Here is a 19,545-nt window from a genome sequence, read left to right as displayed (position 1 = left end):
GGTGAGAGGGGAAAGATATAAAAGAGAGCAGAGGTGCAACTTTTCCCCACAGAGGGTGGTACAGGTATCGAATGAGCTGTTAGAGGAAGCTGGTACGATTGCAACATTTAAAAGGCATTTGGATGGGTATATGAATAGGAAGGGTTTGGAGGGATATGGTCCGGGTTCTGGCAGATGGGACTAGATTGGGTTGGGATATCTGGTTGGCATGGACGAGTCAGACCGAAGGGTCTGTTTCCATGCTGTACATCTCTATAACTCTATGTCACAAAGCATTCTTAAGCAGCAACCATGAAAGCAGTATTTGGAAATGAATCTATTATGCAGCAAGTTCTTGAAACCAGGAAGTTTAAAACAAATTCTTCTCCGCAAAAGTTGGTAGAAAATATAATCATTGCACATATTTATAGCTCAATTCATACCTTGGTGACAAAGGAAGACTTTGCTTGTTTGGAGACAGAAATAATGCTGACCATCACAGCCTTGATACTTCCCCACAGTGAATAAGCTTCCATTTTCAATCTCCAGCCAGAATTCACCATGCTTCCCAGCTAACAGCGTGCCATCTTCACTCTGCAACAGAGCACTCTCTTAGATATTGCTGTACCTTAATTCACCTTGATGCCTCAAGATAGTGCTTGTGCATCTGTCACCTTCTTGAACACTGATGGTGATTTGACAATGCGCAATGAGATAACATATAGCAGCAGAATGAGACTATTCAGCCCACTGAGTTTGCTCCTTCATTCAATCACGGCTGATGTGTTTCTCAAACTCATTCTCCTGTCATCTCCCTGTAACCCTTGATCTCCTTACCAATCAAAATCCTACCTGGATCAGATCTGAGGAAGGTTCACTTGAGGCAATATTAACTCTGATTTCTCTCCACAGATACTGCCAGAGTTTTTCCAGCATTTTCTATTTTTATCTGATTTACAGCATCTGCAGTTCTTTCTGTTTTTAAGATCCTAAAATTGTCTTAAATACACTTAATGATTTGGCCTCCACAGCCTTTTGCAGCAATGGGTTCCGTAAATCCACCACTCTCTGGCTGAAAAAACTCTCCCCATCAGAGTTGTGGGAGATTAAGAAATAGTTGACTGTCTGCTGGAGGAGTGTTTGGATCTGGCTCATATCAGACTGCTTAGATCAGCTGAAGAGGCAGTTAGAGTCACTGAGGATCATACAGGAGGCACAGAGTGTGATGGTTAGTAGTTTTAGAGAGGTGATTATACCGCACAGTCAGATAGATGGGTAACTATCAGGAAGTGTAGGAAGGTAGTTCAGAAGTCTCCTGTGACTGTTCCGCTCTCAAACAGATATACCATTTTGTTAGTGTTAAGGAGGATAGCCCCTCAAAGGAAAATAAAAGTGGCAGCCAGATCTTGGGCACCAAAAACGAACCTTACGTTCAGCAGGGTTTGTCAAGATTCAAAAGAGTAATTTTCATGAGGGACTCTCTTGGCAGGGGCACAGACAGGAGATTCTGCGGCTGTGAGTATGAACTCAGGATGGTATGTTGTCTCCCTGATACCAGGGTCAAGGACATCTTGAAACAGTTTGCAGCATATTGTCAAATGGGAGAGTGAGAAGCTGGAAGTTGTACATATTGGTAAGAATGACATAATTAGGGAAAGGGTTAAGGCTTGCAGAGTGAATATAGGAGGTTAAAAACCAGAACCTCAACGTTAGTAATTTCTGCAAAACACCTGAGGTGCCACATGCTAGTGAGAGTAGGAAGAAGACGACAGGGCAGATAAATCTATGGCTGAGGAGATGGTGCAGTGGGCAAGGTTTCAGATTTTTGAATCGTTGGGATCTCTTCTGGGACAGAAAAGACCTGTGCGAAAGGGGCAGGCTTCACTTGAACTGGAAGGGGATCAATATCTTGGCAGGGAGATTAGCCAGTGCTATTTGGGAGCCTTTAAACTAGTTTTTTTGGAGTGGGGGTGGCGGTTGGAAGGATCCTAAGTAGTAGTGAGAATAGAAAGACAGATGGGGATGCTCTGAATTTTAAAAAGCGCAAGTTAGTTAGAAAAGGCAAGCAAAAGTCAGTCAGAGAACAAGGCAACTCTGATTAAATAAACTTCATTTATTTCAATGCAAGGGGTCTTACAGGTAAGGCAGATAAACTCAGGGCATTTATGGGAACAGGGGACTGCAACATCACAGCTATTGCAGAAACATGACTGAGTGAAGGACAGGACTGGCAGCTCAATCTTCCAGGGTTTAGATGCCATAAGAAGGATTGAAAGGGAGGAGAGAGAGAGGAGGGGGAATAGCGTTTTTGATTAATAAAAACATTACTGAAGTACTTAAAAAAGGACATTTCTAAGTGTCTGTCCAATGTAGCTGCATGGGATGGTATTGTACTATAAGTACCCGCAACAGTCAGAGAGTAATTAAGCAGCAAATGTGTAGAGATCTCAGATTAAAAAAACAGGGTTGTAATTGCAGCGGATTTTAACTGTCCAAACATAGACTGGAGACTGCCACAGTGTTGAAGGCTTGGATGGTGAGGAAATGTGTTCAAGAATTTTTTTTACTATCAAACCTACGAGAGAAGGAACAAAACTTGACATTCTCTTGGAAAATAAGGCAGAGCAAATGATGAAAGTGTTAGTGGGGGAGCACTTTGGGACCAATGATCATAACTCTATTATTTTTAAAATAGTTATGGAAAAGGATAAAAGCTAACATTTTTAATTGGAGTAAGGCAAATTTTTATGGTAAGAGACTGGAGCCTCAGGCAACTGTCTGTGCGGAGTTTGCACATTCTCCCCCTGTCTGCGTGGGTTTCCTCCGGGTGCTCCGGTTTCCTCCCACAGTCTAAAGATGCACAGGTTAGGTGAATTGGCCATGCTAAATTGCCTATAGTGTTAGGTGAAGGGGTAAGTGTAGGGGAATGGGTCTGGCTGGGTTGCTCTTCGGAGGGTCAGTGTGGACTTGTTGGGCCGAAGGGCCTGTTTCCACACTGTAAGTAATCTAATTGACTGGAGTAGTTTATTCACAAGGAAAGGGATGACTGGCAAGTGGAAGGCTTTCAAAAGTTAGATAACGAGGTTTCAGAGACAGTATGTTCCTGTTAGAGTGAAGGGCAAGGCTGGTAAAAGTGGGGAACAATGGATAAATAAAGATATTGAGGCTCTGGTCAAGAATAAGAAGTAGTCAAACATACGATATAGTCATTTGGGATCAAGTGAATCTCTTAAAGAGTATAAGGGGTGTAGGGACATTCTTAAGAGGAAAAATCAGGAAGGCAAAAAGGAGGCATGAGAAAGCCTTGGCAGATAAGGCTAAGGATAATCCAGACAGATTCTGTAAGTACATTACGCACAAAAGAGCAACTGGGGAGGGAATAGGGTCCTTTAAAGGTCAACGAGGTTGTCTATGTGTGGAACCACAGATGAGAGAGATAATAAATAAATATATTTTACTGTAGACAAAGAAATGGAGGCGGGGGAACTCAGGAAAATAAATACTGATGTCTTGAAAAAACAGTCTACATTACTGAAGAGGAAGTGCTAGAGGTCTTAAACGTGAATAAATCCCCAGGACTTGATCAAGTGTACCGCAGGACATTGTGGGGAGTTAGGGAAGAAATTCCAGGGCCCCAGCAGAGATATTTGCATCATCTACAGGGACAGTTCAGGTGCCGGAGGACTGGAGGGTGGCTAATGTTAAGCCTTTATTTAAGAAAGGCTGTAAGGAGAAGCCTGGAAAGTACAGACCTGTGAGTGGATAGTCATCATGGCTTTGTGTGTGGGAAATCATTTTTTGAGGATGTAACCAAAACAACTGTGAGATCAGAGCAGTAGACATTGTCCATTGTGGACTTTGGTATAGCCTCTGACAGGGCTCCGCATAGTGGACTACTAGTAAAGTTAGATCACATAAAATTCAGGGAGAGCTTGCCAATTGGATATAAAACATGCTTGACTGTAGACGACAGAGGATAGTGGCGGAGGGATGTTTTTCAGACTGGAGGCCTGTGACCAGTGGTAATCTACAGGGATCGATACTGGGTCCACTTTTGTTCATAATTCTTAGAAACAACTTGCATGAGAATTTAGGAGGCATGGTTAGTAAGTTTGCAAAATCAGTGGCATAATCAACAGTGAAGAAGGTTATATAAGATTACAAAGGGATCTTGATCAATTAGGCTAATGGGCTGAGGAGTGGCAGATAAGTTGAATTTGGCTAAATGTGGGGTGTTGCATTTTGGTAAAACAAACAAAGGCCATGAATTATATAATTAATGGCAGGGCCCTGGGTAATGTTATAGAACAGAGAGACCTAGAGATTCAGGTACATAATTCTTTGGAAGTTGCATGATAGGTAGACAGGGTGGTTAAGATGACATTTAGAATGCTCGCCTTCTTTGCTCAGACCATTGTGTATAGGCATTGGGATGTCAGGTTGAGGTTGTACAGGACATTAATAAGGTCACTTTTGGAGTACTGTGTACGGTTCCAGTTGCCCTGCTATAGGAAGGATATTATTAAATTGGAGAAGGCTCAGAAAAGATTTACCAGGATGTTGTCCGGGAGGGCTGGGACCTTTCTCACTGGAGCATAGGAGGTTGAGGGGTGACCTTATATCAGTTTCAGATCTAAAGAATCAATCCTTAACTCTGAGGCTGTACGCTTTGGTGTTAGTGTCTCTTACGAGTGGAAATATCTCCATGTTCACTTTATGCAGACCTCTCAGTTTTCTGCAAGTTTAAATCAGATCCTCACTCATCCTTTTAAATTCCATCGAGTACAGACCCAGAGTTCTCAACTGTTTGTTATATCACAAGCCCTTCAGCCCAGGATCATTCTTATAAACCTCCTCTAGATCCCCGCAAATGTCAGCGCACATCCTTCCTCACATACAGGGCGCAAAACTATTCACAACATTACAAATGGTGTTGAAACAGAGGATTGTACTGCTGATGCTGTATATCTCTGCTCTTGTATTCTAGCCCTCCTGAAATGAATGCTAACATTGCACTGGGACTTCCTAACTGTCAAATGAACCAGCATATTAACCTTGGGATTCCAAGCTCAGAATTCTCCAAAGTCCCTTTGCTCTTCAGATTAATGTGAGGGAGATGATGGCATGGTGGTATTTATCACTGTACTATTAACCCAGAGACCCAGGCGATGTTCTGGGTCCTAGGTTCGAATCCCACCATGACAAATGGCAGAATTTTAAATTCAATTAAAAATCTGAAACTAAGAATCTAATGACGACCGTGAATCCATTGTCAATTGTTGGAAAAACCCATCTTGTTCACTAACGTCCTTTAGGGAAAGAAATCTGCTATTGCTACCTGGTCTGACCTACATGTGGCTTCAGACCCACAGCAATTTAGCTGACTCTTAACTCCCCTCTGGGCAACTAGGGGTGGGCAATAAATGCTGGCCTAGTCAGCGATACCCTCACCCTGTGAATAAAATTTTTAAAATCCCCAAAGCCTTGCCCAGTTTAGAAATTAGTCTACATGTTTAGTCTTCCTACCAAAGTGCTTAACCTCACACTTTCCCACATTGCTAGTTCCCCTCCAAGCCACTCACCATCCTGACTTGGAAATATATCGTCATTCCTTTACTGTCGCTGTGCTCTCCCTAAGGGTATTGCAGATCAACCTACAGCCTATGGACTGCAGTAGTTCAAGGCAGCAGCTCACCACCACCTTCTCAAAGGCAACTAGGACCAGGCAATAAATGCTGGCAAGCCAGCAACACTCATGTCCCACGAGTGAATTAAAATATAAATATTGTATTACATCTGCCACTTCTTTGCCCACTCTCCTACTCTGTCCAAGTTCATAAGACCATAAGACACAGGAGTGGAAGTAAGGCCATTCGGCTCATCGAGTCCACTCCGTCATTCGATCATGGCTGCTGGGCACTTCAACTCCACTTACCCGCATTCTCCCCGTAGCCCTTAATTCCCCGAGACAACAAGAATCTATCAATCTCTGCCTTGAAGACATTTAGCGTCCCGGCCTCCACTGCACTCTGCGGCAATGAATTCCACGGGCCCACCACTCTGACTGAAGAAATGTCTCCGCATTTCTGTTCTGAATTTACCCCCTCTAATTCTAAGGCTGTGTCCACGGGTCCTAGTCTCCTCACCTAACGGAAACAATTTCCTAGCATCCACCCTTTCCAAGCCATGTATTATCTTGTACGTCTCTATTAAGTCTCCCCTTAATCTTCTAAACTCCAATGAATACAATCCCAAGATCCTCAGCCGTTCCTCATATGTTAGGCCTGCCATTCCAGGGATCATCCGTGTGAATCTCCGCTGGACACGTTCCAGTGCCAGTATGTCCTTCCTGAGGTGTGGGGACCAAAACTGGACACAGTACTCCAAATGGGGCCTAACCAGAGCTTTATAAAGTCTCAGTAGCACAATGGTGTTTTTATATTCCAACCCTCTTGAGATAAGTGACAACATCGCATTCGCTTTCTTAATCACAGAGAAATAAATATTGTATTACATCTGCCACTTCTTTGCCCACTCTCCTACTCTGTCCAAGTTCCTCTGCAGCCTCCTGCTTCCTCAACACAATCTGTCCTTGCACCTATCTTAGTGCCATCCACAACTAAGTTAATTCTAAGACCACTGCTAAGGACAGTTAATGGTCAACCACAATAATGTAAGACTGGAATCAAACAGGCTCAGACAATATGAGGATAGCAAGTTTCCTCTCCTACAGAACATCACTGAACCAGTTGGGGTTTTATTACAATCCAACAGATCACCTTTTCCTGAGACCAGCCTCATATTTCTAGGTTTTAGTTATACCTGGATTTAAACACTCAGATGTTTCATGACGGCATTTGAATTCTCAATCAATGAATTACTAATCCAGTAACTAATCTCATATACCACATACAGGAAACTCAAACTGCGAGTTACCATCTCATTCACATACACACATACACACAATTCTCTCATATACTCTCACCTTGGTATCAGTGTATATGCTCACAAGCCCATGTGACACATTGAGAAGGATCGACAGAAAGCTCTGGCAATTCTTGTTCGATTGTTCAACTTTCTTTTTACGACGTGAACGGTGGGCAGGGTCAGTACTAGGGCAAAACTGCAGAGTCTCTTCATCAGAACCACTCTCGTCATCTAGAAAACACATGTAAGGAATCGTGGGTCAAGTAATCTTCAGGACATACCATCCAGGCAAATGCTACAGCTTTCCCTGCCAAGAGTAAGGAGGCGAATATGCAGCAGCTAAGGCAGCATATGAAACAGGATAGAGCTGATGTCAAGGTAGAAGCCAAAACATTAACCTGTCTTTCCATTACTCACCTTGATTCTGCATCGTTCTTCCAGCTTTGCCTAACCTCATTACACTCCACCAACCAGTCATTCCCTTCTTGCCCTCTCAGCACATTGATTTTTTTTAAACATACATTATTAAATCATAAACACTTTGAGTAAAAGAGGCAATTTGGCACATTGCGATCTTGCTGGCTGTTTGAAAGAGTTTTTCAATGACTCTCACTCCCTGTGCTTTCCCTGATGTCCTGTAATTTTTGCTTTTCCCTTCAAGAATTGTGACTTTTGAAGGTTACTCTTGAATTTGCTTCCATTGCCCTTTCAGGCGAAGCAAACCAGATCAGAAGGCCATTTCTCTCATTGCTCCTTCTCTGGATTTTTTGCCAATTGTCTGAAATCCTCCAGTTAGCAATGCTTCTGCCACAGGCAATAGTTTAACTCACACAATCCCTCAACTTGCAGTGACTCTGTATCATCTGGTAACCAGGTTTACTCAAACGAGAACCCCAGCTTCATCTTATTACAGTCTGACTTTGCATTTTGCTAAGGTAGTCAATGCGTGGGATGTAGGAACATTAAGCAATACTCTGTTCCTCTTCACAATACTGGGAGTGATAGCAACACAGGAACAGGACTAGGCCATTCAGCCCCTTGAGGCTGTTCCACCATTCAATGAGATCATGGCTGATCTTTGGCCTAACTCCACATATCCTTTAATACCTTTGCTTAACAAAAAAAAAATTCTCAGATTTAATACTATCAATTTATCCAGCATTCACAAGTGTTTGTGGAAGGGTGCTCCAAACATTTACTGCATAAAGCATGCAGCTCCTGCCTTCTGAGCTAATGTGAATGATTGGAGTTACATGGACCTGAATCAAAACAGTGTGTAGGGTGGTGTGATACTGTACCGTCCTGGAGGAGTGTTGACTTGAGTTGAGGGAGATTCTCTTTGTTGAATGCGTTGATTAACTGGCTGGCTACAGACAGTCCAACCCCGTAAGTAATGTTCTCAACAGTCTCGACAGGAGATGGGGCAGCAGGCTCCCATAGTAACAAATCATTATTTATTCTGTAGTAAGGGTAATGAATAACACAAATAAGTTATTACATAAAGATAGCATTTGTCTTAACATACTGTTTTATCCCATCTTCAGGATGTTCAAAATCAATAATATATATAGAAATGTAGAAATTAGTAGCAGGAGTAGACCATTCATCTCTTCAAGCCCACTCTGCCAAATATCTAATATGATCATGGCTGATCAACCAACTCAGTATCCAGTTTCTGCTTTATACCTAACTCCTTGTGAAAATATTTGAAATGCAGGTTGAAATGTGGGCAGACAGACACAACAGCTGTTGGTTGAGGATGGAGTATTGTCTTATAGTCCAGAAAACTCCTGCCCCTCACAATCAGAGTACAGAGTACAGAGTACAGCAGAACAGAAAAAGGCCCTTCAGCCCATCATATGTGTCGATAATCAAGCACCTAGGTACCCTAATCCCATTTCCCAAATCTTGCCCCATAGGCAAGGGGGCAATTGGACTTTTAACACCCATTATAGAACATAGAACATAGAACAGTACAGCACAGAACAGGCCCTTCGGCCCACGATGTTGTGCCGAACTTCTAACCTAGATTAAGCACCCATCCATGTACCTATCCAAATGCCGCTTAAAGGTCGCCAATGATTCTGACTCTACCACTCCCACGGGCAGCGCATTCCATGCCCCCACCACTCTCTGGGTAAAGAACCCACCCCTGACATCTCCCCTATACCTTCCACCCTTCACCTTAAATTTATGTCCCCTTGTAACACTCTGTTGTACCCGGGGAAAAAGTTTCTGACTGTCTACTCTATCTATTCCTCTGATCATCTTATAAACCTCTATCAAGTCACCCCTCATCCTTCGCCGTTCCAACGAGAAAAGGCCGAGAACTCTCAACCTATCCTCGTACGACATACTCTCCATTCCAGGCAACATCCTGGTAAATCTTCTCTGCACCCTCTCCAAAGCTTCCACATCTTTCCTAAAGTGAGGCGACCAGAACTGCACACAGTACTCCAACTGTGGCCTAACCAAAGTCCTGTACACCTGCAACATCACTTCACGACTCTTGAATTCAATCCCTCTGCTAATGAACGATAATACACAATAGGCCTTCTTACAAACTCTATCCACCTGAGTGGCAACCTTCAAAGATCTATGTACATAGACCCCAAGATCCCTCTGTTCCTCCACCTGACTAAGAACCCTACCATTAACCCTGTATTCCGCATTCTTATTTGTTCTTCCAAAATGGACAACCTCACACTTGGCAGGGTTGAACTCCATCTGCCACTCCTCAGCCCAGCTCTGCATCATATCTAAGTCCCTCTGCAGCCGACAACAGCCCTCCTCACTGTCCACAACTCCACCTATCTTTGTATCATCTGCAAATTTACTGACCCACCCTTCGACTCCCTCATCTAAGTCATTAATAAAAATTACAAACAGCAGAGGACCCAGAACTGATCCCTGCGGAACTCCACTTGTAACTGGGCTCCAGGCTGAATATTTACCATCTACCACCACTCTCTGACTTCGACCGGTTAGCCAGTTTTCTATCCAATTGGCCAAATTTCCCTCTATCCCATGCCTCCTGACTTTCCGCATAAGCCTACCATGGGGAACCTTATCAAATGCCTTACTAAAATCCATGTACACTACATCCACTGCTCTACCCTCATCCACATGCTTGGTCACCTCCTCGAAGAATTCAATAAGACTTGTAAGGCAAGACCTACCCTTCACAAATCCGTGCTGGCTGTCCCTAATCAAGCAGTGTCTTTCCAGATACTCATAAATCCTATCCCTCAGTACCCTTTCCATTACTTTGCCTACCACAGAAGTAAGACTAACTGGCCTGTAATTCCCAGGGTTATCCCTATTCCCTTTTTTGAACAGGGGCACAACATTCGCTACTCTCCAGTCCCCTGGTACCACCCCCGTTGCAAGTGAAGACGAGAAGATCATTGCCAACGGTACTGCAATTTCCTCTCTTGTTTCCCACATAATCCTAGGATATATCCCGTCAGGCCCGGGGGACTTGTCTATCCGCAAGTTGTTCAAAATGTCCAACACATCTTCCTTCCTAACAGGTATCTCTTCTAGCTTATCAGTCCGTTTCACACTCTCCTCTTCAACAATACAGTCCCTCTCGTTCGTAAATACTGAAGAGAAGTACTTGTTCAAGACCTCTCCTATCTCTTCCGACTCAATACACAGTCTCCCACTACTGTCCTTGATCGGACCTACCCTCGTTCTCGTCATTCTCAGGTTTCTCACATACGCATAGAATGCCTTGGGGTTATCCTTGATCCTATCCGCCAAGGATTTTTCATGCCCTCTCTTAGCTCTCCTAATCCCTTTCTTCAGGTCCCTTCTGGCTATCCTGTATCCCTCCACTGCTCTGTCTGAACCCTGTTTCCTCAACCTTATGTAAGCCTCCTTCTTCCTCTTTACTAGACATTCAACCTCCCTCGTCAACCAAGGCTCCCTCACACGACCATTTCTTTCCTGCCTGATAGGTACATACATATCAAGGACATGTCGTATCTGCTCCTTGAAAAAGTTCCACATTTCCACCACATCCTTCCCTGACAGCCTATGCTCCCAACGTATGCTCCTCAAATCCTGTCTTACAGCATCGTAATTTCCCTTCCCCCAATTGTAAAATCTTCCTTGTTGTGCGCACCTATCTCTCTCCATAACCAAGGTGAAAGTCACAGAATTGTGGTCACCATCCCAAAATGTTCACCCACTAACAAGCCCACCACTTGTCCCGGTTCATTTCCGAGTACCAAATCCAATATGGCCTCCCCTCTGGTTGGACACTCTACATACTGCGTTAGAAAAGCTTCCTGGACACACTGCACAAACACCGCCCCATCCAATCTACTTGATCTAAAGAGCTTCCAATCGATATTTGGGAAGTTGAAGTTAGAACAAGACGATCACACATCATTAAACCTCATTGTGATGAAGCCTGACAAGGCATAAACAGAGAACATAGCATATAGAATTAGGTCAATCAGCCTACTGGGACTGCTCCACCACTCGACCATAGCCGATATGTTTCTTAACCTCATTCTCCTGCCTTCTCTCAACAATCCTTGACTAACTAAGAATCTCTCTGTCTTACGTACACTCAATGACTTGCCCTCCACAGCCCTCTGCATCCATGCATTCCACCGATTTGCCATCCTCTGGCTGAAGAAAATCTTCTTCATCTCAGTTCTAAAGAACCATGCCTTCACTCAGAGACTGTGCCCTCAGGTCCTAGTCTTTTCTACTTCTGGAAACATCTTCTCCATATGCACTCAATCCAGGCCTCTTAGTATTCTGTAAGTTTCAATGAGATCGACCCTCATCTTTCTGAACCCCATCAAGTATAGACTCCGAGTCCTCAACCACCCCTAATATGACAAACCTGTCAGCCCCAATCATTCTTGTAAATCTCGTCTGGATCTCCTCCAATGCCAGCAGTTCCTTCCTTAGATACAAGCACCAAAACTGCTCAAATACTCTGAATGTGGTCATTCCAGACCCTTAAACAGCCTCAGCACAACATCTCTGCTCTTGTATTCTAGCCATGTTGAAATGAATACTAACGTTGCATTTGCTTTCCTAACTGCCAATTGAATCTACATGTTAACCTGAAGAGAATTCTGAAATAGGAGTCCCCAAGTTTCTTTGTTTCAGATTTCCATAGCCTTTCCCCATTTAGAATATAGTCCATGCCCCTATCCTTCCTATCAAAGTGCACAACTCCACACTTTCACACACTGCATTCCCTCTAATTGGATACAAAATTCGCTTGATTGTAGGAAGCAGAGGGTAATAGTGTAGAGATGTTTGTTGGACTGGAGGCCTGTGACTAGTGGAGTGCCTCAGGGGTTGGTGCTGGGCCATTACTGTTTGCTATCTATATCATTTATTAATCATGCCTTGTACATTCTCATCCAAATCAGTTTGCTGATGCCATTAAAATCAGTGGTATTGTGAACAGTGGGGAAGGTTATCAGAAATTGCAGCAGGACCCTGATCAGCTGGGGAAGTGGGTCAAGAAATGGCAAATGGAGTTTAATATAGATAAGTGTGAGGTCTTGCATTTTGGAAAGTCAAATCAAGGTAGGAGATTTATGGTGAATGGAAGGGCCTTAAGGAGCGTAGTGGAACAGACGGAACTTGGAGTTCAGGTTCACAGTTCTCTGAAAGTGGAGCCCCATGTAGACAGGGCAATGAAGGCGGCTTTTGGCACATTGACCTTCAGTCAGGGCATTGAGTATAGAAGTTGGGAAGTTATGTTGCAGTTGTATAGGACGTTGGTGAGGCTGTATTTGGAATACTGTGTTCAGTTTTGGTCACCTTGCTACTGGAAGGATGTTATTAAACTGAAAAGAGTGCAGAAGAAATTTACAAGGATACTGCCAGGAATCAATGGTCTGAGTTATAGGGAGAGGTTGGACAAGCGAGGACCTTTTTCTTTTGAGCAGAGGAGACTGAAGGGGGAACTGATAGAGGTGTAGAAGATCATGAAAGGCATGGATAGGGTGAATTCACTCAGTCTTTTTCCCAGGGTTGGGGAAATCGATGACTAAAGGGCATCAGTTTAAGGTTAGAGGGGAAAGAATAAAGAGGGAACCTGAGAGGTAACCTTTTTATACAGCGAGTGGCACGCATATGGAATGAGCTGCCAGCAGAAATGGTTGTGGCGGTACACTAACAACATTTAAAAGGCATCTGGACAAATACATGGATAGGAAAGGTTTAGAAGAGTATGGACTAAGTGCAGGGAAATAGGGTTAGTGTGGATGGACATTTTGGTCAGCATGGATCAGTTTGGGCCAAAGGGCCTGTCTCAGTGCTGTAGGACTCTATGATTCGACCTCTTCTTTGCCCACTGTCCTGGCATATCGTTGAGTAGATGAGGCTGCCCTCTGCAGCCTCCTCATCTACTCAACACTACCTATTCCTCCATCTATCTCTGCATCATATACAGAGATGGTAACAACGCACTCAGTTCTTTCATCCGGATTGTTAATGTATAACGTGAATTGTTGTGGTCCAAACGCGGACACCTGCAGAACTCCACAAGTCACTGACTGCCATCCTGAAACAAAAATCCTTTATCCCTACTTTCTGCCTCCTGCCAGTCAACCAATCCTCTATCTATGCCAGTACCTTACCCTTCACGCCATGGGTTCTTACCTTATTTAGCAGCTTCTTGTGCAGCACCTTGTCAAAGGCCTTCTGGAAATTCAAATAGATCATGTCCACTGGCTTTCCTTTGTCTAACCTGCTCACCACCACTTCGAACAATTCTAACAGATTTGTCAGGCATGACCTCCTTTTGATGAAGTTGTGCTAATTCAGCCCTATTTTATCATGCACTTCCAAGTGCTTTGTAGTCTTATCCTTAATAATAGACTTTAACATATTACCAACAATTGAAGCCATAGTTTCCTGTCTTCTGCTTCCCTCCTTTCTTAAACAGGAATGTTATATTAGCCATTTTCCAGTCCTCTGGGATCCTCCCTGGCTCCAGTGATTCCTGAAAGATCACTACCAATGTCTCTAGAATCTCCTCAGCTATTTCCTTCAGAACTCTGAGGTATAATCCACCTGGTCAAGTTGACTTGTCCATCTTCAGAGCTTTTAGCTTCCTCAGCACATTCTCCTTAGTGATTGCCACTACACTCACCTGTCCTCTGTTCTCTTGAAGTTCCGGTAAGCTACTGATGTCTTCCACTGTGAATACTAATACAAAGTATCAATTCAAATCCTCTGCCATTTTTTTGTTCCGCATTACTATTTTTCCAGCCTCATTTTCCAGTGGTCCAATGTCCACTTTTGCCTCTCTCTTACCTACCAGATATCAAAAAGGTTTTGCTATCTTCTTTCATACTACCAGCTGTGTAACAGTCATATTTCACCTCCTCCCCTCCTTACTGTATTTTTAGATATCCTCTGCTAGTTTTTAAAGGCTTCCTACTAATTTTCACCACATTGCATGCTCTTTCTTTTGCTTTTACACTGCCCCTGACTTCCCTCGTCAGCCGTGGTTGCCTCATCCTCCCCTTAGTATGTTTTGTTTTCCTTGGGATGAATTTCTGCTGTGCCTCCCGAATTACCCCAGAAACTTGTACCATTGCTGCTCCATCTTCGAATCAACCCGGCCAGCTCCTCCCTCATGCCATCGTAGTCCCCTTACTCAGTTATAATACTGTTACATCTGATTCCAGCTTTTCCCTCTCAAACTACAGCATGAAGTCTATCATATTATGGTCACTGCCCCCTAGAGGTTCTTTCTCCTTAAACTCCCTAACCAAGTCTGCCATGCTGCATATCTCCAAATCCAGAATTGCCTGTTCCCTAGTGGCCTCAACCACAAACTGCTCTAAAAACCATCGTGTGGACATTCCACAAATTCCTTTTCTTGGGACCTACTACCATTCTAATTTTCCCAGGCCACCTGCACACTAAAGTCCCCCTTGATGATTGTAATGGAGCTTTTCTTACACACATTTTCTATCTAGGAGAGGCCTGTACATATACCCCATTAGGGTCTTTTTGCTTTTGCAGTTGCTCAATTTTACCCACACAAATTCTACACATTTTGACCTTACATCACTTATTGCTATTGATTTAATTTTGTTGACCCTGTATCAATTTGCTTGTGGCTCAAGTAGTAATCCAGAGATTATTATCCTTTGGTTCTGCTTTTTAATTTAGCTCCTAGCTGCATGTACTCCCTCAGCAGAACGTTTTTTCTCTTTTTTACCTATATTGTTGGCACCTATGTAGACCACTCCAAGTTCCTCTGCAGCCCATATGAGCTATCCTGAACCTCAGCACCAGGGGAGCAACACAGCCTTCAAGACTCTCTATCCTAGACATTGAAAACTGTGTCTATTCCTCTGTCTGTACTATCCCCAGTTAGAACTACATTTCCCTTTTCACCACCCACTCTTGAATGGCTCCCTGTACCACAATGCTATCATCAGTTTGGTCATCCTTCCTGAAGCCACCATTCTCATCCACACAGGAAGCAAGAGTCTTAAACCTGTTAGACAAGTTCGAGGGCTGAGGCTCCTTGAGCACTGTCATGATTCCACTACTGCCTTGCACATAGCCACGTCGTCCTGTCCCTGACCAAACTTGATGTACAGAGGAACCTCAATTATCCAAAGGACTAGGAGTATTTTGTTTGGTTAATTGAATTCCAGATAATCGAATGCCGGATAACATAGTTTAGCCGAGCATCAGGACCTTTGCGATCTTGCCGGATATTCAGGTAATCGAATGCCAGATAATCGAGGTCCCTCTGTAGTTAATCAAAGTGCTGTGACTGCCTCCTGAATCAGGTAACTCTCCCCCTCCTTGATATATCAGAGTGTTCAAAGCTCAGACTCCAGCTCATCAGCTCTGAGCTAGAGCTCCTCAAACCTCAAGACCATAGAATATAGGAGCAGAATTAGGCCATTCAGTCCATTAAGTCTGGTCTGCCATTCAACCAACACTTGCCACAGAGAGACTGCTCACTCTGGCTGGAAAATCTAGAACACTGGAGCACAGTCTCAGAATAAAAGACCAATCATTGAGGACCGGGATGAGGGAACATTTGTCATTCACAGCGCTGTGAATCTTTGAAATGGTCTACGATAAGGTGGTACAGATTCCATAATAGAGTTTACTTAAGATTTAAACAGATTGATTTTTGGTCTCCCAAGGAAGGAAGAGGTATAGAGTGGAGATGGAAAGGTCAAGTTGAGGTAGACGCTTGACCATGATCGCCTTGAATAGCAGGGCAGGCTTGACAGTTTGTATTTCTGTCTCCTTTTCTTCTGTTCAAAACATGGAACTTTTACATGGCAGTATTCCCTCAGCACTGCAACGTACGAGGGCTGAAGACCCCAAATTGAGGCTTGAAATCACTGACTCAGTCATAAAGAAAAGTAGAAAATGTAACAAAACAGTTCATACAGACAGCAATGGTTTTTCATAAATCATGAAATTAAACCATGGAATCTAATACATAATCAAACTTAAAGCAAAACAAATGTAAAATTTGGTGGTTTTTAAGACCTTCACCCCATATTTTTGCAAATGCTGGAGACATGTTGTGGCTAGGTTGCTGGATTAGTGATTCCAGAGTCCAGATTTATAATTGAGTAGAATGTGAGAATACTAGCTTGAAAATTTAAACTCAGCTTTTAATAATCAGGGAGTGAAAACCTGGCATTAGGAAAAATGATTGTGGAGCTGCTTCATTTTCTTGAGAGTGGGAATATGTGCCGATATGGCTCGCATTTGGCACATGAACAGCAGTAGGCCATTCAGTCCCTCAAGCCTGTTCCAATCAATGAGATCATGGCTGATCTGTGGCCTAACTTCATAAAACTGCCTTTGGCCCACATCCCTTAATACATTTGTTCAACAAAAATTTATCTATCTCAGATTTAAAACGATAACTGATCCAGCATCTACTGGCTTGCAGAAAAGAGTTCCAAATACGTATGGACTTGGTGTGTAGAATTGCTTTCCAATATCTCTCCTAAATGGTCTGGCCATAATTCTTAGACTGTGCACCAACTATGACTCCCAACACGATTGATGCTTTACAGGCCTGGCTGAACCAGAGTTGAGCAATCAGCACTGGCCTTGCCGGGAATACCACATTTTGAGAATGACTAAAAATGAAAATAATAACGATGCTGCATACCAAAAGGAGAGGGCTGAGAGCCAAGAAAAGAAAATGAAAACATTAACCACAACCTCATTTTCTGCATTTAGATGGGAGAGACATTAGACTCGCCTGTTATACACCTTCTCATAGAACGCTTTGTTTGGCAGAGTAAGCTTGACATTAGGTAACATCAGTTCCAGTACGTAGTGGGACGTGCTTATGGTTTTATCCTGGAATTGACCCATTTCGAATTGATCCCCTGGCATCACCATCTGCAGAGAGCACACTGATCTAATGAGACAAACAGCGTTGTGGCCTTGTTGATCTACATCAACTTTCACGATGCAACTGCACCTACCTTCCCTACTCTGTCAGCAAGATGCAACACCCCATTGCTGAGAGTTTTACCAGTTTGGCCCGGTTACAAATTGACTTGTTGTTATGTATCACACTGTGTTGAAGTCAGCATTTCCAGATGTAGAACAATTGAACTGTTCATAAAAACACTCTAGAGGTACTGTAATTGCTCGTGAACCTGGACTTTCACAAGCTCAGCTAGGAAAGTCATATGGCAGTTGCTGTGTGAAATGGAAGGTGTGAAACTAACTTAGTGAGGCAAATGCTTCTGACACATGTTCACTGGATTAATTCATTACCAGACACTCTGTTTGTCGTGTCCTGGAAGAATTTGTTGGGGACTGTATAAGGGAACTATACTCTGTATCTAACTCTGTGCCATATCTGTTTCGGGAGAGTTTGAGTTGGACAGCATGGAGACAGTTTTATACAGTATCGAGCCCTGTGCTGTACCTGTTTTGAGAGTGTTTGATGGGGACAGTGTAGAAGGAGTTTTACTCTGTATCTAACCCTGTGCTGTTGCAGTTTGATGGAGATAGTGTAGAGTGAGCTTTACTCTATAACTAATCTGCTAAAAAGTACATAATCTTAACCTGACTGCCTGTAATGTGAAGTGATCCATTCGCTACCATGACTTTCTTCATGCTGGTATTCAAAGAATTGAGTTCAAGTCGTGAATTGGACTGGAATCTTGTTTATGCCACACGCCTAATAGTAAACATCAACAAGAATTGATTACAAGATTAAGATTTCCCCATTTCGCCTAAACAGGTATGAGAAGTAATGCTCCCACCTCTTCATTTTCATACATGACTCTTCGTGAAGAAAAAGGTGATGGCTCTTGCTTTCCCAAATCACAAACGTCCTTCAGGGAATGGCTCCCACCTTCTTCGTCTTCCAGTAAGTGACTACCAGGTTCCTCTTCCTCTGTCGTTATTCGCTCCAAGATGGAATGCACCACTGTCGGATTCACCTTCAATACAACCCTAGTGATAAAATCCCCATGGTATCAGTACAGACTGAACACAGGTTCAATATTAATTTAGCAGTGTGGCAACAAGATATGGACATAACATTCTAAATCACACAAAGCCATGAGAATCAGATGCGATCCTAGCAGAAATTCTCCAACAAGTAAAAGCAAATCGAGATATACAGATAGCCCAATACTCTGGAGGAAGCTAATTGCCATATTTGGCTTTAATTGTCACGGAGCCTTCAGCAGTTGCTGGAATTCTCTTCCCTCACACTGCAGCTCAGACTTACTTCACAATGGTCTTTAAAATCTCTCTTTATACAAAGTTTCAATATATGACTCAGTAGCAGATTTTTGTTTGGGAACACTTGTTAAATGCCTTTGGACAAAGAATAGTAGACTGTTTTAATATATTAAAGGTGCTTCAAAAATATGTTTATTATATGTTTTTTCCACGTATGGAGTCAGCTATTACGAGGGGGCATAGCTTTAAATTAAGGGGTGGTAGGTATAGGACTGATGTTAGGGGTAGATTCTTTACTCAGCGAGTCGTGAGTTCATGGAATGCCCTGCCAGTAGCAGTGGTGGACTCTCCCTCTTTATGGGCATTTAAACGGGCATTGGATAGGCATATGGAAGATAGTGGGCTAGTATAGGTTAGGTGGGCTTGGATCGGCGCAACATCGAGGGCCAAAGGGCCTGTACTGCGCTGTATTTTTCTATGTTCTATAATGCTACTTCACTGAAGTAAATAAAAACCAAATAAGACAGATTTCGAAAAACCTTTGCAAGATATGTTAACAATTTTGGAGAAAGAATGTGCAGAACAAACCATGGAGCGGGGAACAGACCCTGTCCCTGTGTTGTAAATTCTGTGTACTATGTAAAATTGACAAACAGGTTTTTCCAGCTCCACTGTATCATGTTTCATGAGTGGACTCTGACCCTCTGTACTGTGGACTGCTCTGCCAAGGTCTAACAAAACAGCCAATGCACATTTCCCTGTCCTCTTTCCTCCCACAAGTTATTAATATTCATAAGGCAAACCTGGTGATGTGTGCTCACTTTCTTGATTTCCTGCTTGGTAAACCTTAGTGCAAATGGCTAATCTCAGTTAATAACAAAAGAAAAGGAAGTGCCACCAATTGGGAGAAGGAGTAGATAAAGGATATGTACTATATCT

The 19,545-nt window shown here is 43.1% G+C and overlaps 1 protein-coding gene across 3 annotated transcripts in view; it reads right to left on the bottom strand.

The window, feature by feature from the left end:
• LOC140476041 (autophagy-related protein 2 homolog B-like) overlaps nt 1-19,545 on the bottom strand; it is a 112,356-nt gene that overhangs the window by 54,632 nt on the left and 38,179 nt on the right. For all 3 annotated transcript variants that reach the window (XM_072567982.1, XM_072567984.1, XM_072567983.1), the window contains exons 17-21: nt 18,180-18,372; nt 17,159-17,301; nt 8,205-8,365; nt 6,965-7,137; nt 423-573 (exon numbers count right to left, since the gene is read on the bottom strand). In XM_072567982.1, the coding sequence (XP_072424083.1) occupies nt 423-573; nt 6,965-7,137; nt 8,205-8,365; nt 17,159-17,301; nt 18,180-18,372 (821 nt within the window). The remainder of the gene's footprint in view (nt 1-422; nt 574-6,964; nt 7,138-8,204; nt 8,366-17,158; nt 17,302-18,179; nt 18,373-19,545) is intronic.

The sequence above is a fragment of the Chiloscyllium punctatum genome, chromosome 4 (genome assembly GCF_047496795.1).
Source record: "Chiloscyllium punctatum isolate Juve2018m chromosome 4, sChiPun1.3, whole genome shotgun sequence".
NCBI classification, from domain to species: domain Eukaryota; kingdom Metazoa; phylum Chordata; class Chondrichthyes; order Orectolobiformes; family Hemiscylliidae; genus Chiloscyllium; species Chiloscyllium punctatum.
This window is presented reverse-complemented; position numbering and strand designations above follow the sequence as displayed.